A 27,176-nucleotide genomic window follows, 5' to 3' on the forward strand; every position below is an offset into this window, starting at 1 on the left:
AAGATCATGGCATGTGGACCCATCACTCCTTGGCAAATAGAAGGGGATGTTATGGAAGCAGTGACAGACTTCATGTTCCTGGGATCCAAGATGGTGACTGCAGCCATGAAATTAAAAGACACCTGCTCCTTGGGAGGAAAGTGATGGCAAACGTAGAGAGTCCCAAATATACAAATTCCACTAGTAGAAAACACCATCAAAGATTGCCAAAACAATATATTAAACAATTATAAAGTTGGTGATGTCACAACAACAACATTAATGTATACCATAACTATAATAAGGCATAAGATACAATATTTTTTCCTTTTAAGATAAGACATAAAGTCCATCTAGTCAGTGTAACTTGATAGGAGGAGTTCACATAGTCATAACATTTTCCAAACAGCCTTTGCAAAGACGTCAATTCTAGATACTTGGAAGATGCGTTTCCTTCAACTTCTTCAATTTGCTGGCTGTGTAAGTAGAACCTGATTTCAGCAATTTCAACAGACCATAAGGTTCATAGTGTAAGAAGCAAATTCGCTTCTTACACTGAGATGGTTAGTGTTATCGATACAACAAACATGAAATTAAGCAAACTCTGGAGCATGACAGAAGACAGGAGGGCCTGGCATGATGTGGTCCATGGGGTCACAAAGAGTCGGACTCAACTGTGCGACTGAACAACAACAACATTATGTTTTCCTTTAGCAATATTTTTCTAACATTTTAGCATTTCCTTGTGAGAAAGTACCAATCAAAACCCAGATGAGTTTAATAGAAATCAACAAAACAAGTCAGAAGAGCCATTCCTGTCAAGTTATAGCAAATTACAAAACGAACCGTAAGAGCATTACAAAGAGAAACAATGGATTATCCAGCCCGCCTATCTGACAGATTTGGAAGTGGGTCTACCAAGTATTCATGCACAAGCAGTTGTAACCTGTCCCAGTTAAGTAGCATTTGGCAGGATGCATTTCAACAGACATACTATAATGCTTCAGCAAACTTCTTAAAGGCAAATTCAGCATCAAACTAAGAACGCTGAAATCTAAAATACTAATTTACCATACTTTGTAACACCAGCAAAATGCTGCTCAGCTTCCATCTGGAAAATGGATACTTTCAAACATGCAAAGAGTGCTGGCTGGTCTACTGGCTGCTCTTTCTCAATGGTCCTCAAGTCTGCATTGCTTGATTTTTATTGCTTTTCCCCAAAGTGGGAGGGTCCTTCCAAATGAAAGCTCGTGGATTTCCCAAAAAAGAGCATACTGTCTCCTTGTCTCACCCAGCTTTCCAACAAAATGTTTCCTGTGTCTGCACTAGTAAAACTATTCGGGAGTAGATTCAGGTGGGCTGCTGTGTTGGTCTCAAGCAGCACAACAAAATTTGAGTCCAGTGGTACCTTTAAGACAAAGTTTTATTCAAGGCAGATCAAGGTGGGTAGCTGTGTTGGTCTGAAGCAATAGAATAAAGTTAGAGTCCAGTGGCACCTTTAAGAGCAACAAAGTTTTATTCAAGGTGTGAGCTTTTGTGTGCACGCACATGTCTGACAAACTGTGCGTGCACACGAAAGCTCACACCTTGAGTAAAACTTTGTTGGTCTTAAAAGTGCCATTGGACTCTAACTTTATTTTATTCAAGATATAAGCTTTCATGTGCATGCAACTTTGTTGGTCTTAGAGGTGCCACTGGAACCAAACTTTATTCAGGAGTAGGAGATGGATATACATACTCCATCACACAGATACTTTGGGAACATTATTATTAAATGATATCTTCACAAGTATGATTGAGTGGTTAGACTGTTAGACTAGGATTTGGGAGACCCAGATTCAAATCCCCACTCTGCCACAGAAACTCACTGAATGACCTTGGGTCAGACACTGTCTCTCAGCCTAACTTATTTCATGGGGTTGTTATAAGGATAAAATAGAGGAGTGGAGAAGGACGGTGATGACATGAACAGCTTTGGGTCCAATTTGGGAAAACAGCAGAGTGTAAATATCTAAATATATAATATATTGAGAAACGTACTCGTCTTTCAAGATACTGACTTTTTAATAGCCAATCATGTTCAAGCCCCAGCTTCCCTTCTTTACTTCTAGCGGGTTTTGCTCTTACTTCACTCAGTCCTATTCTCATCAAGCAGGAACAGTCTGGTAGTGCAATCAAATCCAGAGGCAGGGTTGATGTTCATATTCCAAGCTGGCCTTCCATTTTTCTACTGAACAAGTCACCTGCTATATCCCAACAAGCACATACCTTCCAGTCTCAAGCAGCCATTTAACTACTTAGAGTATCTTTTACGTTTCCCTGCTCCTTCCCTCATTAATCTTCAACCCATTCCAACACAGAAAAGCAGCACACCAAATCTCCCCTCTGGCCCAGTAGCTTCCCTAAGTGACATCATACTTTAGGTGGCAGCTTGGAACACAGGAAGAAGATACACCAACAGCACTATTTTCATGGTATCAGAGGCATGATGAGAATAATTCCACGGGCAAGACTGCTAGAAGGGAAAGGAGCAAGTGAAGGGCAAGCTCTCCTAAAACAAGAACTCTTGCAAGCTCAAGCCATCATTATTTCAACAAGAAGGAAACATGGCAGGGAATCCAAGAAGCCTATGTATATGAACAGAGAACTCCATGATGTGCTAAGGGAGAAAAAGGAAATGTTCAAGAAATGGAGGCAAGGACATACCTCTAAAGAAGAGTATCTGCAGGTTGCTAGGCACAGTGGGTCAGCAATCAGAGAGGCCAAAGCTCACACTGAGCTAAACCTGGCTGAGGAGGCTTGCTACAACAAGATCTTCTTCAGATACGTGAGGACCAACAGCAAGATAAAAGAGGTGATGGGCCCACTCTTGACAGAGGACAGAGAGAAAGCAGAAAGGCTTAATGCCTGTTTTGCCTCCGTTTATATCCTGAAGAAGAGAACAGGCTTATCTAGAGATGGTAGTAGGCAAGGCACAGTATCCGGGCTGCTGGCTGACATGGACAGAGAGGTAAGTGAGAAGCACCTGGGTGCAATGAATGAGTACAAATCCCCCAGGCCAGATGGTGTGCACCCCAAGAGTGCTCAAAGAACTTTCTAGAGAGCTTCAGAGCCTTTATCCATCATCTTCCAGACCTCTTGGAGGATGAGAGATGTACCACAAGACTGAAGGAGGGCAGATGTTATCCTAATTTTTTAAAAAGGGAGGAGGGATGACCCAGGAAACTGCAGGCCAGTCAGTCTGACCTCTGTCCCAGAGAAGATACTGGAGAAGATTTTAGAGGGATCAATCTGTGAGCATCTAAAGGACAACTTGGTGATCCGGAGAAGTCAGCATAGATTTGTCCACAACAGGCTCTACCAGACCAACCTCATTTCCTTCTTTGATCGAATGACAAGCTTACTGGATCGTGGGAATGTTGTTGATGTTGGTTACCTGGATTTCAGTAAAGCTTTTGACAGGCTTCCCCATGATGTTCTGATGGGTAAACTAGAGGACTGTGGACTGGATTCTAGGACAGTTATGCAAATAAAAAGTCAAAATGAGACATTTACACAACCATCACACAATGCAAGAGCTTCTTCAAAGGTGGAAAGGAAGTGTGCAGATGTAATACAGGATTTAGGGTGCATTCAAAACACCAGAGAGGAGTTAAATTTAGTGATAATTTCATGAAAACAAAAAACTGATTAACAAGACTGGGGATTTAACGCTAATGTCATAACTAGCTTGCCAAGCTGGATAAATACATCTACTTATCTAAAGAAGATCCTTTTTCACTTCATGTTAGATACGCTGTTCCTTAAAATGTTCTTCAACTGGGACAGATTTGTTCATTCTACCCAAGGTGCAGTTGTACCTGGCACTAATGCAATGAGAGCCACCCCAGATAGGAGATCATATATCTTATGTTAATACAAAATACCAGTATTTTAAAATGCTTCAGTTGCCTGAAAAGGCTCTGAACTAAGAAATTACTTACTAATAGATTTAGGATTGAAAATGTACAACCATTCCATGAAAATGAAAGTTAATTGGTGCCCAGGGGCATGTGTGGGAATAACTCAAAGGTTATTTTTTGCCAATCAGCAGTAGAAAGAAGAGCTTCCTACCACACAAGAACTTGCTCTGAATTATGCTAAATTCCTTGTAAAGAGAGCTTGACAAAAAAAAAACCCTTACCAACAAATATTTAAAATATTTTAGAATACAACATTCTTATTTTATACATACAGCCTTAATAATATAACCAAATATAAAGAATATAAATATCTCCAAATTTGCAAAATAAATTTTAAATACTGCAACGTTTTTTTAAATCTGAGTTTTACTGTGCATGACATGAATAGTCCAAATTTAACATAACAGTTCCCTTATTTTCTCCAGTACTAGTTTTTTGTAATTGGCATGGCTGAACTGTTTTGTCCCCATACAAAAAGATTTTTTTAATGCACTCAGAAATACAATAAGGGGTTTTGAAAAAACGAAGTACATCACTTCAGCACCAAAGACTACTGAATATACGCTTACCATCATTTCTACTTTCCCCTCATTGAAATAAATAGGCAGCACTTTATGCATATATTACATGTCTGGAAAAAGATTCCAATTGTAAAATGACAATAGCCTTCTTGAATAGTTGTGCAGAAGGTTACTGTACATAATAATCTTAAAATCAACCAAACGAGACTATAATTTAAGACTTTTTTAAAATGTTTGCCAAAGGGGAAAAAATATACATAGATGTGAGATCCTGATATTAAAGATTTAATGTGAAGCAAGAGTTTCTAGATCAATACACCCAAGACCTTGAAAATTCTATTTTAAATATCAAGCTATATGACTACAAACCATTCCCATACTTATTATAAGCTACTCTAATATAATTAAGAAATAGTACATTGGTTAAAAAAAAATGCTTTGCTAAAATGTGAGTGCGAATACACCCAAAGTCCCATCGCAGCCCAGGAGCAAAGAAAGACCATAAAACCATAAAAACCAGCGTGAGACTTCCCTGATGTGGCCTCTTGAAGTCATAAAACTCAAAGCATCTTTCCCAAACTGTCTTCATTCACTTGTGCCTTAACTATCAGGGTTATAAATACTTTCGTTTCTTGACATGTTTTCTCCCACAGGCTCCATTTCCACAGGAAATGAAAAGTATTGTAAATTCCTTGCATATTACCATAATAGCCAAAGCATTAATGCAATATTACTGCGGCTGGAGAGAAGTGAACTGTTGCTTTATAAATCACCACATGGAAACACATGAGTACAAGAATCGTTTCCTGAACCAAGAAGGTTAATCTCAGAATAGATAATTCAAAAGGTGCAAAGAGGAGACAGATTTTTATCAATAAATTCAAAATACTAACTTGTGTTACACAGCAAATGTACTGAATCAAATACTCAGACTGGAAACATCTTTCTCTCATGCATTTTTACAGCAACAATGCAACCACTAGAAGTCTACAATGGACAAATACAAAATCGGGCTGCAGACCCTTACGGAACTGCTAAGGCGTCTTTTGCATGTCACTCGACAATAAAGCATTCTTCAACCCGCACAAAGGGGGGAAGGACCCTTTGCAGGCAGTATAAGCCCTATCGGCTGTGCAAATGTGCAGTTGCTAAGAGGCAAATATGCCTTCTCTTGTAATCAAATAGCCCAAGCTCAGCACTGCTGCTGGCTTGGGGCGAAAAGCAAATTCCACCAGCCACAAACTTAGAAACAGTCTTGAATTATTTGTTGCTGACCGCTGGCTGAACCCTGTCCTGATGAGCACCATCACCATTAGCTATTTCTCAGCCTATTCCATCACCCAATGGCAACAGCCGCATGCTGCAGCTCAGGCTACGAGAAATTGATCAAACTGGGTAATGAGACTATTTCTTCGACGAGGTTATTTTAAATGAATATAAATATTTTCTTTCTACATAATTTGCCACAAAAGGTCACCGAGCTCCCTATGATTCTGAAGAAAAATGCTTTAGAATCCCGATCTCCATATCTGAACAAAACAAACAGTTCTGCAAATTTGGGGGGGGGGGCTGTCCAATGGCATAAATCTTACTGACTTGGCAGCATCCTATACAACTGATTAGAGGAAAACATTTAAAGCTGTACATTTTAGTTACAGCTGAAAAGATACCATGCAATTTTAGAAAGATGTAAAACTAAATCATGACTTACTTATTATAAACCTTCCGCAGAGACACATTTTTGCCAAACAGCCTGAACTCTAAAACACACAAATTGAACTTGTGGGCAAAGATCTGGAAAGCTGAATGTAACATTCTGGGTAAGCACAAACCATTTTCTCTCCCTGCCCCTCCCATGAACATCCACTTCTACAGATTAGGCAACTGTTCAGAGAGGTATTTTTATTTATCTACTTCATTTATATCCCACTTTGCTCCCCAGTGGCAACTCAAAACTGGCTTACAACATTCTTCCCTTCTCATTTTATCTTCACAACAGTCCTGTGAGGTAGGTTAGGCTGAGAATATACGACTGGCTCAAGGTCATCCAGCAGGCTTCCACCACAGAATGGGTCTCTCAGATCCCAATCAGATCCTCTAATGGCTGCACCACAAACCACACACACATTCACACACAGTGCTTAGGTTCTCTCAAGTGCCCATGGGACTCTTCGGAACCTAGCAACATAATTCACTTTAGGCTGAACTACAATTAGCAGGATAAATACAGATAGGGATGTGTTACAGGTTTTCAACAGATTCCTTCTTCATAATAAATTGTGCAACTGTACTACTTAATGTGTCATACATTCACTTACAGTTGAGGTCCATTTAACTTTGGCAAGCCGCAAGGAAAAGACAAATTTCTTCTTTCACAGAAGGGTATAATTTTCAAATAGGATTTTCAAGCAGCAGCTAAAGACAATTAAGATCCAGTGTAGGGTTGCAGGTATAGTAATACCTTTGCCACCTACATAACTATGGCAAAGAACCCATGCAATAGTAAAACCCAGCTAACTACATGTTCTTGCTTACATCCCAGCTGCCTAAATGAAAGAAACCTTTTCACTGGGTGCTTTAACCAATCAAGCCTTCAATGGGACTTCCCCCAGTATCATAATCTGCATTAGTATAGTAAAAAGAAGGAAACTGTGGTTAAAAATCTGAATGAAGACAGTAATATTTCATAGCCTCCTGGCTGAAAATTGTTTTGATTTATCTACTAAAGAAATCATATACCCTAAAAAGCACAGATAGCCAAGCCTTGAATTCTTGGGGAGCCACTCAGTTCTTCAGGAGTAGAAAGTCTACATCAAAGCCAACTTCTTCAGGGGTGAGCAGGCCCTACACGGAAACTGGAAATGCATCTAGGGCCCTGGTCACACGGGCCGGATATCGCGGGGGGAGGCGTGGCTAATTGCCCCAGCGGAAACTAACGCGCAGCCGTCCGAGCATACATCCCAGTCAAGGTCCCGTGGTTAGGGGGGAGATGCCGACCAGACGGGTATCCTGCAGCGCAGGACAGAAGCCGCGCGGTGCAATCGCACTAGCAATCGCTCTTTGTGCGCATGCGCTGTTGGGCGCTGTTGCGCAACTTGCGGAGACTTGGGAGACAAAAAACCCCTTGTGTGCGACGAACAGCGGCGGGTGCCAGATCCCACGTAAGTCCACCGGAAACGCGATTTCCGGAAACTAGTACCTCGGCGGTACTAGTTTTTTACTCCGCATCTTTGGCGGGAAGCCTCGGGTTAGCCACGGGAGCTCTACGCTTCCCAGATGTTGCAGTGTGATCGCGCCTGGAAAATCCGCCTACCATCCGTATTGTCAGCGCAGCAAATGCTCCATGTGACCGCAGCCTAGGAAGATCTTCACACTTACGGCTAATACATTCAAACTCAAAGACATATGCAACATTAATGGGGAGGTTCAACAATTCACAGGCGCCAGGTTGCCATGGCACCTAGAAATTTTATTGTGCCACCTAGCATTTCCAACAGTGATTTTATTGTAGTGTCTTCCAGTGATCGCTAGAAGTAAAAACTTATCATTTGACATCATAAGATGTTTTATTGTATGACATAAAAGACACATGAGCATGAAGTTCTTATCACTGCTGGCTTATACGTTAATTTTATACCATTCAGTGCTGATAGATGAATTCATTTCTTAATCATTTGCTTTCTAGGCTGGCTCAATTAAGCAGAGCTTTTTAAAGCAATAACGAAGCTATGAGAAACTGGGGGAAAGTAAGGTTAGGGTTAGACATTAGCTTTTCATTGTGGTGACAAACATAGTTACTACTCTATATAATACAACAATATTGTAATAGCTTTAATAAAAGTATGAGAAACCATAAAGAATTTAGGATTAGGTTTTGTTGTAGCAATAATTAGAAAATGCAGTCCTGAAGGCTGAAAAACACATCTGGCTCCAACAGCCAAATAAATTTTTTCAAAGTTTGCATGAATGTGTGAAATTCCTCAGTCTCACAACTTTTTTGTGGGGGTGGGGGAGGGGGAGAGATCTCCACAAGAAAAGAGATGGTTAAAATATTTACCATATCTCAGGTAAAAAAATTTAAAAGATGCTAAGACACTACTGAGATATTTTTGAATAGCCTTCTTAAATTTGAACAAACCAGCAAAAAATCAGGGATACATGCAACTATGTCCAGTATTGAACCTAACAGGCATCTAAGTACCTAAACAATGGTTAAGAATTGGTCACAGACTGTGATGTAAAGAACAGGGTCTGATGTGGGTTTGTAAACCATGTTTGCATTGATTATTGTTAGGTTTTACATCTGATCTCACAAACCACAATTAATGTAGTTTCTCTGTTTCTCAGCTATTCTGATTGTAAAGATAACAAAATGGGTTTTGCTGATGTCTTCCTGTACATGACTTCCAAGCACCCTTACTCTGCTCATCAAAGCCATGGTATGTGAAGGCTCTTAACCAGAGTTAAGGCAACAAACCATGATTTGCACTAACCACATTGAGCATTATACAACACTGGACCATTATTTCTCCACAGATGTCTGTAGAGGCTAAATTATTACTATCTAGTCATGTACCATGGAAGTGTATATAACATACAAAATATTGCTCAAAATGATCAAGTTTGCCCATCATCTGTACAAATGTATCCCTAATTCTTGGTTTATCCAATAATTACAAAAAGGGCTAAAATGTTTGCTGAAGCATCATGCAAATTATGGCACTGGACCCAGTTTAAAGAAGAAAACTACTAGCAAACTGTATTCCATCCTTCCCAAAATGTGTCCAACACTGGATTCTCAACATGTACGCAAATGAGACAAAAGTGCATAAAATTACCAATTAAAATCAATAGTAAGGGGAAATTAGCAGCTAGTAGCAATAGAGCTCTAATCAACAGTCTAGCCATTTGACAAAGTCAGTGGCAACGGCAACGGACTCATCACAACTTCTACTGCCAATGAGCCAGATGGCGTTACTGGAAAAAATTATGCCCACAGACTGGCAGCTTGATCCTGTGATTACTGCCCAAGGGAAGGAGTAATGAAAACAAGGAATAGTTAGATGTGATGGGGTAAATCAATTATCACCAACTCACTGCAGCCCTTCCTGGATTACTTTAGAAACTTATCTTAACTACAAGCACCTGGTAGGTGAAAAGGTTCCAATCAGTGAAGACACGATCTTTCTTCATTGACAGAGTTAATATAATGAAACATAATTTTCATCCATGGATGACAAAGCAATTTCTCCTTCTAATTTTGTATAACAGATAAATGCATTTTAAGACACTTGCCATGTAAACCTTCCATTAGATATCTGAAATCTGAGTAACCATGTGAAGTTGCATTTTTATATTTCTTCATAGCATTATTCTGAAAAAGTCTAAAACATGCAAAAGAATAGACTTATGACAAGGATTTCTGAAATGACCCAGAGGGCAGAGGTGACTTTCACATCATAGTGAAAAACTAAACATTCCACATGGAGTTAAGTTTGACAGAAATATATCTGAAATGGAAAAAACTTGGGAGACGTTAGAAAGGTAAATACACACACATCCTTTACCCATTCCAACTTTCAATTTTTCTATTCCTTACTGAGACACTAGAAATTAAACTGGTGTTGAGCAACTGACTTTTTCAGTCTCTTTTTCTACCTCCTTGCAAAGCAATGAGATGAACAACTGCAATCACCATTGCTTTCATGAAATGCTATCAGCATTAAGAAACTTCTCAACAAGGCAAACCAAGTCCCACCCATTCTGCAGTGGGCTATAATACAACTTAAGCTTGGAGATCATGCAAGGCAAGTGAAGGAGACCAGGTAGTAGGCACTGGGTGTACACACACCAATGACCTGTGGGTCTCAGACAACAAAAATAAGCAAATAATTTGGTAGTATGGAAAACCTGTGTCCAAAGACCACTGCCAGGATTCTTTTGGTCTACAATTAATAAAACTACTGACCTCACAAAAACTCTGTGATAGGTACAGAGAAGAAATGCTGCAGTAAGCAAGAAATATAGTGACAATAAATAGGTGATTTTTCTAGATGCAGAAACAGTATGAACAAATCAATCAATAAAGGTGTTTGAGAAAAAAGCAACAATTTGGAGGAATCCAAAGTCACATATTTAAGTACAGCAAACTGTGAACAGCCCAAGGTAGCCAGAAGGAACTACAGCTGAAACACACTGGGATTTCCCGTTTGTACTGATACAGTTGTTATGCTGAGATAACACAATGGTAACTATCACGGAAACGATGTTGTGTAAATAAGCCCTCTGGGATGCATAGGAGTGCCCCATTGCAACCCAAATATATGCTGAATCATGTATTGGGGACTATCTACCCCACCAGCCCACCCATATCTTCTTAAAAATTTTATATGAATGAGTGCATACAACAACATAAAATAAACACTTTCATTTTTAAATATTACCTAAAAGCTTTAATCAAGATCACACAAGAAGTGTGTCATAACTGATTTTCTGGCCCATTGATTTCATTTTGCACTACAGGAATACTCTGTATACCATGATTCTCAGAACCAGCCAGACATTGAGAAAGGCACATTTTCAGCATTAATTTCCACTGCCTGTACTTGAGGCAAAGAGCTTCCTATCCCTCTTCATGATGACTGCAATTGTTTCAAAATATTTCTATGATATATTTACATACTTCAATGCCACTACAAAAACCTTATCTAAAAAATATACACTAGACGAAAACAAAGACAAAAACCAGAACAATTCTAAAGCAAATACAAGAACTCGTATATGGGTGAAATGACTGAAAATGCATTATAAAATAATATGGGGTCATTTCTTTAAACTGGCATGTCGGACGTTTGATCATATTCCATAAAACTCACAATGAAGAACAAACTGTAAAGATACAACAATGAACAAACTGAAAAGATACTGTATGCCAAAAGAGAACTGACTTCAGATGAGTCAAGACACCATCTCAACTTTTCAAACATTAAGATCATGACTTTGGAAAACAAAACAAATGTATTTGCTCCTCCCCAAAAATAAAGTGTTTTTTTTTTTTTAAAAGAAAGGCATGGTATTTGGATAAACAAATTTAAGTCACAGTGAATTCCTTTGTTAAAATCTAAAAGTAAATAGAATTTTTAAATTTAAAAACACCAGTCCAAGGATGTTGTCCTTAGTCTAACATTAACAGTGCATTCCTAAGGAGGGTTGTATCCTTGGAAGGGTGTAATTCTGTTTAGGATTGCTCTGTATGAGTTAGTTCACACAAGCCTTTTCATAATGCATGACCAGTACTAAGCACCCCTGAACATGTATTCACACAGAGGATGTCTATATGGGAATCAGCAGGATATGGCCACAGCCCAGAGTGATCCCCCTGAGCACAGAAGCTAGATACAGTGCAGCTGCTCACTATAACCATGTACTATCCAGTTCCCACTTCTTTTTCTCTATGTAATGATGGGCACATCAACAGCTAACAGTGACCAAGGATTGCTTGTATGCAGGGGAACGATCTCTGGAGTGAGCCTCCCACTAGTAACCTCATAATCAAGATCAAATAGCAGGCCCTTTAGAAAATACTGTACACTATTAATGTGATGTTTTCCCGTTTTCAGCTTTTTCCCCTTCCACTTAAAAAAGATTGCCTATTTACAAGAAGTGTAGCAATACTAACCATATATAATTTGCATATAACCCCTTCCCTGCCCCATCTTGCTTTGCTGATTTCCAAGTGAATGAAGTGTTCATTAACAATAGGTCAAGGTCTACTCTCTGCCACAAACATATTAAAAACTAAAAGATGTGCAACACTATTGTACAGTATACACACCTGTCACTTATGTTACAACAAACTTAGCCATCAACAAAAGGTGGGGGGAGAGAATCCCATTCAAAAATCAATTATATGGAGTCTTTTGTATAGAGAAGTACCACACCTTTCAAGCAACTGGTATTAATGAGCAGGCATGACTATAGAATCCCCATCAGTTTTTCTGACAAAGCTGCGACTACTCCAGTCTCTCATTGAAATTCCATTAATCTGGTGCAGCCAAGTCCAGTGCGAAAATCAAAACTCCATCTAACCCTTTATCAGTTCACAATAACCTACAAGTGAACTCTGCCTGTTAGCATATAGCAAGTTATGATTTTGCTATCAATCAGGCTGCAAGCCAATAAAATAAAAGCCAGCCAGGAACAATTTGCCAGGCAAGAATTGTGTGTCTTGTTTTATTTTGAGGTGTCCTTTTGGAGGTTTTTTTTAAAAAATTCTTTCTACCCTCATTTTCTGTGCCTCTTCCAGTAAGGTGCCTGGACCTCAGGAGTTCCCACACTGTGCTCGCTTCCTCCTATTTAATTGCTGCCAGCAATCAACTCAAAGCATCACTGAAATGTGCTTGAATTTCATTATAAGATATAACTTATGCTACTTTCTTACAGTACCTAATAAACCATAAAGAAACCTAAATACATACGGCTGGAGGGAATAACTAGAAAATTAGGTGGCCATTGGGGAACTGAGTGAACTTTTGAACCAAGGGAAACAGAGGGGGAAATACTTTCAAAAAACAAAGGGAAAAACAGACTTTATAGTGTATACTTAAATTGGTTGGGCTGAAGTTTTCAGAACCTCCAAAAATTAAATGTATCATGAACAATACATATGTAAAATTTATAATCTAAACCCTATTTCATTATTGTAAAGAAAGCAGCCAAAAAACCAGAAACAAACAAAAAAAGAATAACCCAAATATACTAGATTGAAAAAAGGCCTTTTTGTGACCTGTGCTAATTTAGTTAGAATATTTATTGTTTAAACACTACTGAGTAATATAAAGTATATTACTCTCCTGAGTAATATAAAGTAATATAACTATTAGACAATAGTCAGGAAAAAGATAATTTTTAAAAAAAATCATATTATACATACAACACTCCATGGTTAATAGAAGAACGTTACTGCAATGATTCCTATGTCTTTTTTTAACAAATTGCCAAATAGATAATCAGAAGCCAAACTACTCACAATAAAATTTTATTCTTAGAGGCAATGTTTTATTCTGCAGACTTGATCATGGCTGAAGATGAGAGACCCATCTCTTAATGGAAGAAAGACTATTGGCTGCTGATAGATCCTAATTCCCCATTAATGCCACAATGAGCAACATGTTTAATTGCATGAATATTCCTGTGATTTCATATTTCCAGCGCTTCTAACTACAACCTGAATACCCGGCCCTACTCTGCAATATTTCAGATGTAAACACTTCCACTTGTGAGACCAATCACATGCAGCAGCAAAACAGAGTAGGACTGGATGTTTAAATGCTGAATGCCAAAAACATTAAAAGTGGTCTAAAAAGAGGTAAATCAGAAGGGAGATGCTACATTTGATTCATTGCCCCATACATAGACGCATTAGTGATCTGCTCAATACACAAAAATTAAAATGGTTACCTATAGAGCAGCTATCAAAATTTATGAAGTATATCCACCAACATAATTCACACTAATTAAAGAACGGGAGATTGATACTTAACCAAACAGACAAGAAGAAACTACTCATTTCATATTATAATCTTCTGTGCATTTTTATAATATTTCTGGTATTAACTATTTACTTAAATTAGTAATAGAATTGGAAACCTGTTAAGGTAATTATTCACATATTGATATTGATGGGATACTTAACAGTTGGGCACCTCCACTGTTGAGAAATACATTGTTCATTTTCACCAATAAATGTAAATGGCTTCCCGCCCTTTAAATAAAGTACGTCTCACATGTGTTCTTTGTAATGGCGTTCAATATGCCATAGCTCCAAAACATAGCAAATGGTATGTTAGCGGCATGTCTGTTAGGATATAAAGCACCTTTTGTCTTTATTTCGTACATCGTCTTCGGGGGGGGGGGGATTAGTCTATATTTTATAGGATCTCTTTTGTCAATAAATATAAAAAAAGAAAAAGGGAGCAAAAGCAAGAGGTTATTTTATTGCTGGTTTTAAAAACAGGACCTCACCCTTTTCTATTATATAAAGCTAATTCCACAAAAATTAACTCTTAAAAGTTACTGTTACGCAATTTACAGAGTTCTAGGAACGTAAAGATACTGTATTCTGAACCAGTTGTTAGCAGGTTTATCACTTATGCACATACTTGACTTATCCCTGTTCTGCAGTAGACATAATTTTATACCTCATAAAAGCAATATATGTTTCCAAAGGGAATAATCTGGATAACATAAAATGTGGAAAAGCATGTTGCAGCAAGCATATTTTCATCTCACAATGGTACCTCAAGGCAGAGATGGAAGCGCACAGTTTGATCATCATAGGATTGCAAAAAACATCATTTACTTTTAAGTCTAACATTTGGGAATTAATTGGTTGCTCTGACTACACACATATACACATACATGATACCATAAATAAACTTTTTAAAAAGCCTATAACAAGCTATGATGCAACAATTTCCATAGAATTCCCAGTCATTCTGCTCTCCGAGAACAATTTATAAATGATCTGATAATTACTCTGATCTAAGACCACTTAATCAATGGGCTTAGGCTGGAATAATGCTGGGGGGGAGGGGGGAATTACACTGTATGGCTGATATTTTAAAGAATTCAGAAGGCGGGGGAATCCTGTTTCAACACTGTTGCTCCCCAAACGGCTTGAATTAGAAATCAAACTAAAAAGATAGTACAAGAAGGGCACACATGAATAATTTATGAACTCATTCTGCTTGGAGGATGCCCCCCCCCAATCCATCAGCTACACCGTTTCATTATTTACACAACAAAAGGAGCAGATCATTAAGTAGCAGAATAAAATTAAAGCAAGAATCTGGGATTGATGAATTAACCAAAACTTTGTTTCAAGGAAAATTCTGAGTATATTTAGGTGTCCAGCCCACTGGGGGAGAGCAGAGTGAGGGGAAGGGAATAGAAGCTAAGAAAACTGTTTGGAACTCAGAAGCACACATGAACATGGTGTGCATTTTAAAGATATTCACTGTGCTTTATTTGCCACTAGAGAGCACTCTTCTGTTCCTTAAAGGGTCTTGGGAAGGCAAGAAAACAAGGTCCCTATGTCTCAGGAGGCCTTGTTGTTTATCTCTTGACCAAAAATTCACCACTCAGTTCCGAAACAGTACAGTCCAATCAAGCTAACAAATCGGCAAAATGTTTGCATCCTGAGATAAAGAAAACCACTTACCATCAGATGGGCCTTCATCATCTTTATCATACCGGTCAGATAGGTTGTCAGGAGCCAAAGGCCACGGACCTTCACGTTCTTCCCCATCTTCTAATTCTCCTGTGCAAACCAAATATTTACCAGGGATTATAACAGATTCCTTTCCAGTTGACAATGCATAGAATAAAACATCATTACAAGCTCAATTCCAAATACCAACTTTACACAAGTAGGCTCTTTTCTGTATGTACAGCAGAAGCAGAGGTCCCAAGCTACACCTCTATTGGCCATGTGTGTCTTAATAAACCACACAACAGTGTGTGTTCCTTATTACTGAAAGAGACGTGCCCAATCTTCCTAATTCAAATAAAGAGGGGAAGCAAATCTACTCAAAAGAAACAACGTGACAAAGATACAACAAGCTATGACAGAGGAATTGCTTAAAAGAGGGAGGGTGGCATAAGTATCAGAAGCTCTTGACCCCTCTTTCTAGCTTTCTTATGTATTTATTTAATTTCTACCCCACCCTCCCTGCGAGCGGGCTCATATATATCCCTCTCCTTACATCAAATGTGACTTCCCCTATGAACTTCCCCTATGAACTTTAAATAAATAGAAGAACCTCCATACTTTATTAGCTACAGTGCACTCCCCTATAACATCCATACAACACTGATATGCCATTTGTGGCAGGATACTAGTGCAATGTACAAACAGATTGCCCCACATGGAGCAGTAATTTCAAACTGAAGCAGGACAAAGCGCATACGGTATGGCAAGCTGGTTACAGACTGCTTCATCACCCATCCAGAAGACAATTCATCCGACACCTGCCATTCCACTACTCAACCTGCTTTTCGGCAGCACTAAAGGAAGTCAGATGCTCCATGCAAAGCCCAGCGTGGATCCACATGATTCTAAGGAGCCTTTCAAAAGGTTGTAATGTCTGAATATACCTTGCAGTACCTGAATATACCTTGCAGTGATTTACTCCGACTATACTATGTTACTTTACTCCAGAAGAATGAGCTTCAAATGCATTTAATAATACCTAACATCCCTCTTCAAACCATTTCTCTCTCCAAGTTCTTTGCAGGAAGGGTGGGTAATATAATAACACATCTCCATAGTCTGTGGGAAGTTTTCATACTACTGACATCTACTATTTGTATGAATTTTCAATTCAAATCAGTATTAGCCCAAGGTTTTAAAAAGCCTGGAACTTTCATAGCTCTCTGTACTCCCCAAAAAACTACAACCTAGATGAAGTGGTATTTTTGGACACTGTGTGACAGAGTGTTGGACTGGATGGGCCATTGGCCTGATCCAACATTGGCTTCTCTTATGTTCTTATGTTCTTATGCCTACTGGATTCATGATAATGACTACTACTTAGGAGCAAAAGCATGAAAGCCTTCTCCTCTGCCTCATAACCCCCTCTTGCTTTCATAAGAAAAACATGGATGACTACAAACACTTTAAACGTACAGAGAAATATAATATATCCATAGATGTTATGAAGTACCATTTTAACAGCACAAATGGTCTCCTAATAATTAGAAGATCACGTAACAACAAAGAAGAGATGTGTGAATTGCCTAATCATGATGACATTTCATACACTGGAACAATTAGGACCACACTGGAGACACCAGTAATAGAGCTGTGCTACAATTCTCATTTCACAGAACTATGACAAAGGCACGGCCTTTTTGTACACACAATGAGGACTGTACCAAATAGCATTTTCCTTCTAACTGGATGACAACAATGGTAAATCCCCTTACTAGTTCACTATTGGTAATTATTATCCCCCTCCCTTCTGGCTAGTGTCCCTAACAAACACACAAAGATTCCCTTCCCACAAGGTTTCCACAGAAATCAGGAGAGGAAGAGATGTCTGTGCTGAACACCAGAATCTAGCCCTCCCCCCCCCCTCTCAAGAAGGCAGCAAAGTTAGGTCCTGAACTACTGGAGGGGGGAGGCGCTTTGCACCTTGTCCTTCTCTGCCCTGGTCATAAACAGCTTCAACCCAAACTTCAGTGGCGCTCCTGCACTCTTTCTGTAACCAGGAAAAGCAAGGAAAAAATCCAGCATACGAAAACTCAACATATACCCTCACAGAAGTCAGCATTAAATAGGCCACTTCTCCCCTCAAAGGATTTGTATCAAGTACATGGAACCCTTAAATCCAATCAAGCATCTGTTGTGCACAGTTTCGTATGATGGGGGGAAAGTGTGGGGGGAACCTTCTGACTGCTGCAATAGTGACAACTAGTGATAAAACAAAACACAATGTTTGTTATAACATGGCCAAATTTACTAATTTCTTTGAAAACTGTTTTGGGTTTTCACCCAAAGTCTTGAATGTCAGCCTATACTCTCTACTGGCTGAGGCTGTCAGATGAGAATTTCTCAATGCTGCTCTTTCATTCAGTAGGATGAGAGACTGTTTAGCATCTTAAGACACAAATTCGGTCCCTTCAACAGGTGATGTGCATCTACTAGTATACCTGGGAATGGAGAGAGCTAAAAAAAAACCAGTAAAGAAAAGAGTTCTATTGGTATCTATTTAGTAGAAAGCTGAACTACAATGGGATAAGAGGCATCAGGTAAATGTATCCAGTACAATTTGCTGGCATAATTGAAAGCATTACATTCTAATCAGACATCTAAAAGCAAGGCATGTTCAAACGAAATGTCTATAGACTCATTAGCGGGCAGCTATTCCATTATAATCTTGCATAATGTCAGTGGTGTCTTGAGCCTGTGCCAATGACAACAGCATAAATTTTGCATCTCATTTCTGCAGCCATAAAATTAATGATCAGTTTAAAAATACTTCTTTATAAAAAGTTATTACACAAAGAATAAGTCTTGGATGTGTCCCTGTGATGTAGCCACGAGGATAATTAAGAGACTAATGCTCATTAATATGGCTTCTCCGGAACAACCTTTGATTTATCCTAGAACTTTTAAAAAGTTTCATTAATTAAGCATAGTTTAATGGTTACAGGGCGGAAAACACTATTTTTTCTTCTATAATATAATCACATATATTTTGATGGCAGAATATTTAAGTTATTTGCAATATGACTTGGTACGTGACCCTTCTTTATTAAATTTGCTTTGTTTTCATTTGCATGTGTTTGCTTATTGATCCTCACAGATAATGCTGCTGTACTAATATGGGCAACTAGATCTTTAACTCTTACCACTGTTCATGGAGGATACCCATTAATTCCCAGTAATAAATTCAGATTGACTTTACATCAAGGAATGTATCCTTGCTATCCTTGATAGCTTCCTGCTATCGAAGAATTAGTATTTATACTGACTTCACATGTCTGCCAAAACGTATACCCTATTCTGTTCCTTTCCTACCCTATCTGGCTTTCTCTATGCTCTCTTCAACAATTGGTTTATAATCATGAGTTTTGTCATCATCAATATTTGACTTCTGCCACAGCCTCTGTTATAAAGCACATATCAACGTATTTCAGTCAATACTCCTTGAAACAAAGTGTTGCTACTGGGAGCCCCTTAAATCCCTAGACACATGTACAGTGTTCCAATACAATGTCAACAAGGCAAGAGCGGCCTGCACAGTAAATTCCTCAAAATTCACCTTCAAAAAACACACAGCTGCCCTTACCACTACTATCTTCTGATGCATACATGCTATATAGCACAAACGACTTGTTTGTGATACTTCAATCCAATTTTGGAAGTTCTATGTGAATTCATGTGTATCTCTCCCTTATTATAATTGAATAGCAACGTTCTATATTGAACGTTCTAAATTTGGCCCCTTTAGTGTTTGGCCGGAAGAACTGTCAATCAGAAGAAGCTGGCTGGGTTGACTGGCTGCTTTGTGCAGTCCCGCCCAGCATTTCAAGGTCTTTTACATATGGAAGCTGATTGGACTTCACTCCATTCCACACCTCAAACTCCCCCCCCCCCGGCAAGGCAGTTGGAATTTTCAGGCATAGACAGATACAATGCCATACTCCCCACCCTACTGTATTCTGAGGTAAAATATGTCCTCACTCAGAACACATCACTTCCCCTTCAAAAGAAACAAACCCAATAACACAATCATGCCACACCACAAAGACAACAGATCACACCACAAGCAGAATACCACAAGGCAAAAAATGATAGGAAAAGGTGCCAGCAGTCACCCCATTACTGCCACAGAGAGCGCTTCAGAGGATGGTGTGCAGGTCCCAGGTTCATGTTTTAAAAGCAGCCTGGGGAATTATGGACCATTCACACACTTTCAACCTTAACATACCTCATAGAGTAGTTGTGTGGATCATATGAGGGAGAGGAGAATGATGTCAGCTGCTTTGGTTCCCACTGCAGGGAAAGACTGCCCTTTCTGAGGCTGGGCGAGGGGAATGTAAACCTGAAGACAGACAAGCAGATAACGGTAGGCTGATGGTTGCCGGGAAAGGACATAGGGTTGCCAACTCCAGGTTGGAAACTTCCAGGATATTATGGGGATGAAGTCTGCTGAGGGTGGGGTCAGAGGAGGAGGAGGAACAGGGGTACCTCAGACAGATACAATGCCATACTCCCCACCCTCCAAACAAGCTGTTGCCAGTCTCCAGGTGACAGCTGGAGAGCTCTTAAAGCTCTGGTGCTAATTCAAAGTGTTGCAATTTTGTGTTTTGGAAAATCTTTAGGAATTGTTTGGTGCATTTACGATGGGGCACCCACCCAGAGCCTCTGGCATTTTCTCACTCTGCTGGCATCAAAACCAATTTAAGGCAAAATACAGATATGGAGACACTTCAATCCTCCTTTGCATCAATTTGTCTTTGTTGGCAATGGCAACCCTAGGCCTGCAAGCACTCTCAGGGTGACTTCATGCCTCCAGACTGGCATGGCATCACTAGCCCTGGCTGCCTATGGAAGCTGCCTGGGTGATTTCGGAGCAGCCACAGACTTTCTGCCAAACCTACCTTACAGTGTTGTTGTGCAGATCGCAAAGCCGAAGAGAATGAAGTAAGCTGCTTTGCTCCCCCGATAATGAGAAAGACAGATTTTTGCCTAGAAAGAGGCTGCTGAGAGGGGAGGAGATAAAGTTGCCAGCTTCAGGTATGGTAATTCCTGGAGATTTGAGGAGTGGAGCCCGGAGAGGGGGACCTCAGACAGGTACAGTGCCATAGACTCCACCCTCCAAACCAGCCATTTGCTTCTGGGGAACTATTGCTGCCAATCTTGGCCCAGCAGCCATCAAACCATTCTCTTCAACCCCCTGCTGTGCAGCTGACTTTTCCCTAGGCTTTTCCCTAGGCTTCAATAGAAGTGTGTAACTGTTCTTAGGGTTACTTTGGTTCAGCCCTTCCAACTTGAGAAAGGGAAATGCATTTTTGCTATGGATACAGAATTAAAAATGTGAAGCACTTTCATTAGTTTGATGAGGTGTTGTTGCTGTATATTTATTTTATGCACTCATTTAAGTTGAACACAAACTTGAAGCAACAAACTGAACTTGTCAAAATTCCCACTGTGGTTACAAACATAAACAAAGGGGAAAGAGACTGACATAGAGACCAAGTAGGAGCAAGTGAAATACTAGGAGTCATGAAACTAAATGTTTTCATTAGCAGCATCAATATTAACCTTTCCAATAACTCAGGTCAAATCCAATCATTCTAGAAGATGGGGAAAGCAAAATTTAATCACACTCCACATTATGTTAGTTTTTACAGGACTAAATATGGAGGTAATTGGCCATCTCTCCCGATAGTTAACGAGGGCTACAGATCACTCACTATTACAACTGCTCTTCAGGTAGCAGAGATCAGTTCCTCTGGAGAAAACAGTGGACTCTGTCATTATACCCTGCTGAGGTCACCACAGCAAATTGACACTGTTTGCCCAAAGCCAGAGCACTCCCCCAGAGCCTCTTTCTAGATCCCGTTGTATTGTTTTCACAACGGGCTTTACTGCTAGTTATATAATAATTAACATGTACATTTAAAGCCCCAATTCCTTTGCTTCAGTCTAAATCTGTTTTCTTTCTTTTTTAAAAGACACCTTTATCAGCTGTTCCTTCTCATCATCCTTTTTGGTCTATTACATAAGCTAAAAAGCTGTCTTATTATGAGTCAGACAACTCCACTTACTCAGGCAGTATTTTCCACTCATCAGCAGCCACTCTCTAGGATCCCAGGATTCACTAACTGTTATCTTTTAATTGGAGATGCAGGGGACTGAGCATATAACCTCCTGTACATAAAGCTGGTCCTTTCTCTCTGAGCCAGAGCCTCACAAGGGCTTACTGAAAATCCTGTATGTTGCATATAAAATGAGCAGTCCAGCTTTTAACCCACCTTGGTCCTCTAATCACCAATGAAAATTACTGAATACTTTATTAACCAGTATTGCTTCCAGCCCAAAACACAAGCATTCTTTTTGTGTGTTGACAACATACTAGCACCTGTACAATTTACAGGTGGACTAAAGAAACCGGACTTTTTGGATTGTTATTTAACTTCTGGTACCAGAAACTGAAACTAATTTTACAACTGTGTTATGCTAAGTTAATGCATAGCACAACTCATTATTTGTATTTTTCTCTTTTTTATCACTGTTCTCTTATTTTTATCACTATTTCCCCTTCTCCCTCTTTTTTCTCCTGTTTTCTTGTATGTTAATGTTAAATTCTTTATTAGTAAGTTTTTTTCCAAATGTACTAACTTCAAAACTAATAGCTAAAATCATACTGGTGCCTGCTCTGTGGCACCCTGCATGTTATCTCTCACATGTTACAACAACAATAAAAACCTGGAAGCACTTCATACTGTGATACTGATCTATTAGAAAGCTGCGGCAGAACAGCCACCACACTCAAAGGGTGGCCACAAACTTTCCATGAGGGCTAAAACAGGACATAGGGAGGGATACATCCAAGATTCAGTATTCTGAATAAGGATGCCAACTCCAGCCTGGGAAACTCCTGATGGCTTGGCAGCAGTGCCTGTGAAGGGGGGAATTTATGGAGGAATTTCTCCTAGAATCTATGGTATATAGACTCTGCCCTCCAAAACTGTCATTTCCTCCAAAATTGACCTTTGTAACCTGAAGACAAGTTGTACTCCAGGACCCACCTGGAGGTTGGCAACCACAACTCTGAGGAGACCCTCTGAGGAGGAAGGAAAAAAGCAAACAACCATCATGGTGGTGGCTACAAGCATGGACGGCTTCAAAAGGGAATTAGATAAGCATATGGAGCAGAGGTCCATCAGTGGCTATTAGCCACAAGGTATAGATAGGGACTCTGGGGCAAGTGATGCTCTGTCATCTTGGTGCTTGGGGGAGGGGGTCAACAGTGGGAGGGCTTCTAATGTCCTGGCCCCACTGGTGGACCTCCTGATGGCACTGGTATTTCTGGCCACTGTGTGATACAGAGTGTTGGACTGGATGGGCCTTTGGCCTGATCCAACATTGGCATCTCTTATGTTCATCATGGAGTCTTTTCATCCTCCAGCTTTGCTGAGTAGATTGTCCCGCACCGCAGTCTTCCCACAATCTCCAAGACCAAATGGTAGAGGTGAATAAAAAAGAAAAGAGATTGGGGAGAAAAGGACAAGGACATTATTTCACTGTCATAGGTTCATATATATCTATATATCTAATAGCCAAGTTGCCCCCTGAGTGCGGATCGCTAAATCAGCGCTCCGGGGGCACTTGGTGGGGAGGGGGAGGTTTGTACACACGTGGGCCAGTCCCCACGTGTGCACAAAAATCAAAAAAGTTTAAAAAAATTTCAGGGGGATGTTTAAATCCCGAAAGTGACAGAGCGTCCCCTGCGCATGCGCAGGGAACGCTCTGTAGCTGGCCTCGCCGCCGCCGGCCGGCCGGGGAACTGGCCTCGCCACCGCCGAGTCCGGCAAACCGGCCTCGCCGCCGCCGCCGCCACCGAGCCTGGCAAAGGGGGGGGAGGACCGGCCTCTCCACCGCCGCCTCCACCTCGGAGCTGGGCGGGGTGGTGGAGGACCGGCCTTGCCGCCGCCGCCGCAGCCTCGGGGAGATTGAGGGGGGGGAATGGAGGAGACGGAGCTCTTCTCCTTCCCCCCCCCGCGAGTATCGCGGGTTCCCCTCTTGTATATATATACACACGTGGTGTTTTATCAAATATTGGGGGGAGTCAGAAGACAGGAGAAAATGGTCAGCCACAAGATCAGTTCAATAATGAAAGCAAACAAGTCCCTTTTCTAACAACCTGAATCATCCCTCATTTCCTTCCTCATTCAATATCATGGAAATGAGGCAGGGAGAGTGTAAATTCCAAAACAAAGGAACTGGCATAATGGAAGCTTGAACTATCTGAAACACTGAGTAAGGCTCATTTCTTCACCAAGCTGGCAGAAGCACATATTGCTGCCACCAGCATAACTTTCTGAGGGGAAGAGGAAGCAAAGGTCTCAACATAGAAGGAGCTAGTAAGGAAGAAGCCATCTTGTCTTCCTGTTCAGACAATGAAGGAGACACAGCAAACAATGTAGAAAAGCATATTGAAAACCATAACTGCAAGCCAGCCAAGCAAGCCAATAGTACTATGCAGGTAGTACCTGAAAATGCTGCCCTGCAGTTGCAGTAGAAGTTAATGGGTCACAAGAAATCAACCCTTGGAGGGACGATAGAGAAAATACAGGAATACAATGTTCTAGATGAACACCATTATAATTCTCTACAAAAAAGTGCATGAATGAGCACTTCAACAGTGGAGGGAAAAGGGTAGGGGGAAGAGACTAATTTACTCATGTTAACATGGGGTGCAACAAATCAGTACTAAAATATCAAATAGTATCCCAAGCTTTGGCTTCACTTCTAATCCACTACAAGACACAGGCAGGCATAGAGTTGTAAAGGCTGGGGGGGGGGGGACATCCAAGGGAGAAAACCAGTTTTTTCCTCAAGGCGGCCTCCTCACACACACCACACTTTTTCCAATAGAAAAAGGGAAATTTGAGAAACACTGGGGGGAAATCCTAGTGAAATGTTTTTTAAAATAAGGGTAACTTGCATTTGATTTTTAAATTCATGTCTGGATTCTGTTGGGAAGCATGTCTTCCCTCCCCCCGCCCCCAAGCACTTGTATGTCCCTCTCAGGTTTTCCCCATCTTTCCTGAAATCTTTTCCAAAGCCAGGGTAGCACCTATGAGGATAGGAAACCCTGGATCTTCCTGATCCCACCCACATCAGGGCAATTCTCCTTGCCCTGTTCCACACTACCACCACCAGAAATGCCATTCTCCTTGCCCTGTTCCACACCACCGGAAAGGAACCTCACAAACACTTTTTTTTTTCCTTACTGAGTGACCATGTCCAAAGGCAACATGGGCAGTGAGTATGGCAGACGATTCACCCAGAAAGAGAAGGAGATAGTATGCTACAAGACTGCCACAATGAGTTAAAAATCAAAGCACATGGGTTTGACTGCCCGCTTAAATCTACCCCTAACAAAAAGAAGTCACAGTGCTTCCAGGTAATACTCATATTCCAAATAACAAAATAGGAAGCATCTACTGAAAATCTTTCACATGCCTTCAGTATATCGATGATATGACAAAGAGGATGTTCTCCATTACCTCATAAGGTTAAGGACTGGCTGTGCTGGGAAAACACCATGGTTGACACACACAATTTACTTCCCAAGCTATTAACATTCAAAATGAATTAGAATAATCTTACAAGTAAGAGCGAGAAATAGAGAGATCTTTGTAACAACCTTAGTGAGATATCTTGTATTCCTAAAAGAACTCTTTTATTAAATGGATGAGGCAAGGGAAATTCAAATAGACGTGCTGCATCAGATGCCATTCAAGGATGAAATAAACTCTAGGAAATGAGGATTCTGTACAGACACCTCTTGTGGTTTTAATTGCCATTTTCCCCCTCAGTGCTCTATGTTGTTCATTCTATATTTCCTCCTCTGAAATGTGGACATACAAGCACATTGCGTGGAGAGACAGCATAAACGTTTTCACAGAAAAATATAGCCTACTGCACTGTGAATGTATGAAGTGACCATAGTGGAGACAGAACCATTCAGACATGCATAAATGTAAAAGTTACAGTGCTGAATAGTTGAGTCAGGAGTTTATAAAGAAAAAGCCCTGGTGGCAGAATTGTGGGCCAGTAGATAGGATGAAGAACAATCCTAAATCTCACCAAATTACGTGGGGGACACTGATAAAGGCACCTTTTTGTTACAGAGACCCACATGCGCAAACTTACTTGGTATGGTGGTGAGTGGTGACCAATGCTCCCTCTAAGCTGTGGAGTCTTGTGAGCAAAAATTCTACTTTGTGAGCTACTGGCATTAAAGTTAGATCCAGGTAGTCAGCTGTGTTGGTCTGAAGCAGTAGAACAAATTTAGAATCCAGTGGCACCTTTAAGACCAACAAAAGTTTATTCAAGGTATGAGCTTTCATGTGCTCATACCTTGAATAAACTTTTGTTGGTCTTAAAGGTGCCACTGGACTCTAAATTGGCATTAAAGCTGTGAGCGAGCGATTAAGTTACTGCATAAAGTAGTTTGCTCTGAAGCCATCTTTCCTGAGCTAAGACAAAAATGTGTGAGCCAAAGGCTAAAAAACTGTCACACTAACTCAGCTTAGAGGAGACACTGGTGGTGACCCCCCCCCTTACAAAAAAACAGAGCATGCACAAATCAGTAAAACTGCAAAAGCCTGAGACGCAGTTTCATAGACTTTGCAACCAACTTTTGGGTAAAGACGTACAGGTTGGGAAACGCTAGATAAAAGGATATATTAACATTAATTACAAGCTTTCACATGAAATTAGCTAGAAGCAGACCATGGAGTACTTTCTATCATAACAGTTCTTTGAAGTAGTCCATTCAAGGAATGACCAGTGAGTGTCATGGCTGGGGGGCGGTGTTATCCTGGTCCAACTGAAACCTTCTACCCACTGCCATTAATACTACAATCCTAAGAATACTTTCCAAGGAGTAAGACCCATTAAACAAAATGGGGCTTACTTCTGAGTAGACTGGTTTAGGAATGCTCACTAAGAGACTGACAGTGCAATCCTGTACAGAGTTACCCCAGCCTAAACCTATTGATTCAACAGGTTTAGCCTGGATTTTCTCCACACAGGATTGTACTCCAGAATTCATCTGTTAATTTTGTGATTACATGGTGAAAAGCATGAGCGAAGGGAACCCTGTAAACCCAGTTAGGGAATCCAAGGACCACCTTAAGTTTTGACAACAAACACTGTATTCCTGATAAAAAGTCAACAATACAAGTCAAAGGGCTTCCGGTGGATGGCAGCATGCTGAGCAGTCGCATCTCCCGGACCTCCCGGGGATGCGAGCTGCGCACGAGCAGGAAGGAGGGGGTACGCAGGCTCGTTGCCCCCCATGAGGCCCGGTGAAGGGCTTCTAGCCATGGAGCTTTTGAGAGGTTGCCTCTTTGCCAGCACAATGCTGGGGAATTGAGGCGCCTGTCCGCCCCAATGGTCCCTCCT

At 40.5% G+C, this 27,176-nt stretch overlaps 1 protein-coding gene across 2 annotated transcripts in view; it reads right to left on the reverse strand.

The window, feature by feature from the left end:
- The window catches only part of SKAP2 (src kinase associated phosphoprotein 2), a 144,999-nt gene that overhangs the window by 102,557 nt on the left and 15,266 nt on the right, over positions 1-27,176 (reverse strand). For both annotated transcript variants that reach the window (XM_015418584.1, XM_015418583.1), the window contains one exon: positions 15,684-15,782. In XM_015418584.1, coding sequence (XP_015274070.1) covers positions 15,684-15,782 — 99 coding nt within the window. The remainder of the gene's footprint in view (positions 1-15,683; positions 15,783-27,176) is intronic.

This window comes from Gekko japonicus, unplaced genomic scaffold, assembly GCF_001447785.1.
Source record: "Gekko japonicus isolate JY-2015 unplaced genomic scaffold, Gekko_japonicus_V1.1 scaffold341, whole genome shotgun sequence".
Taxonomy (NCBI): Eukaryota; Metazoa; Chordata; class Lepidosauria; order Squamata; family Gekkonidae; genus Gekko; species Gekko japonicus.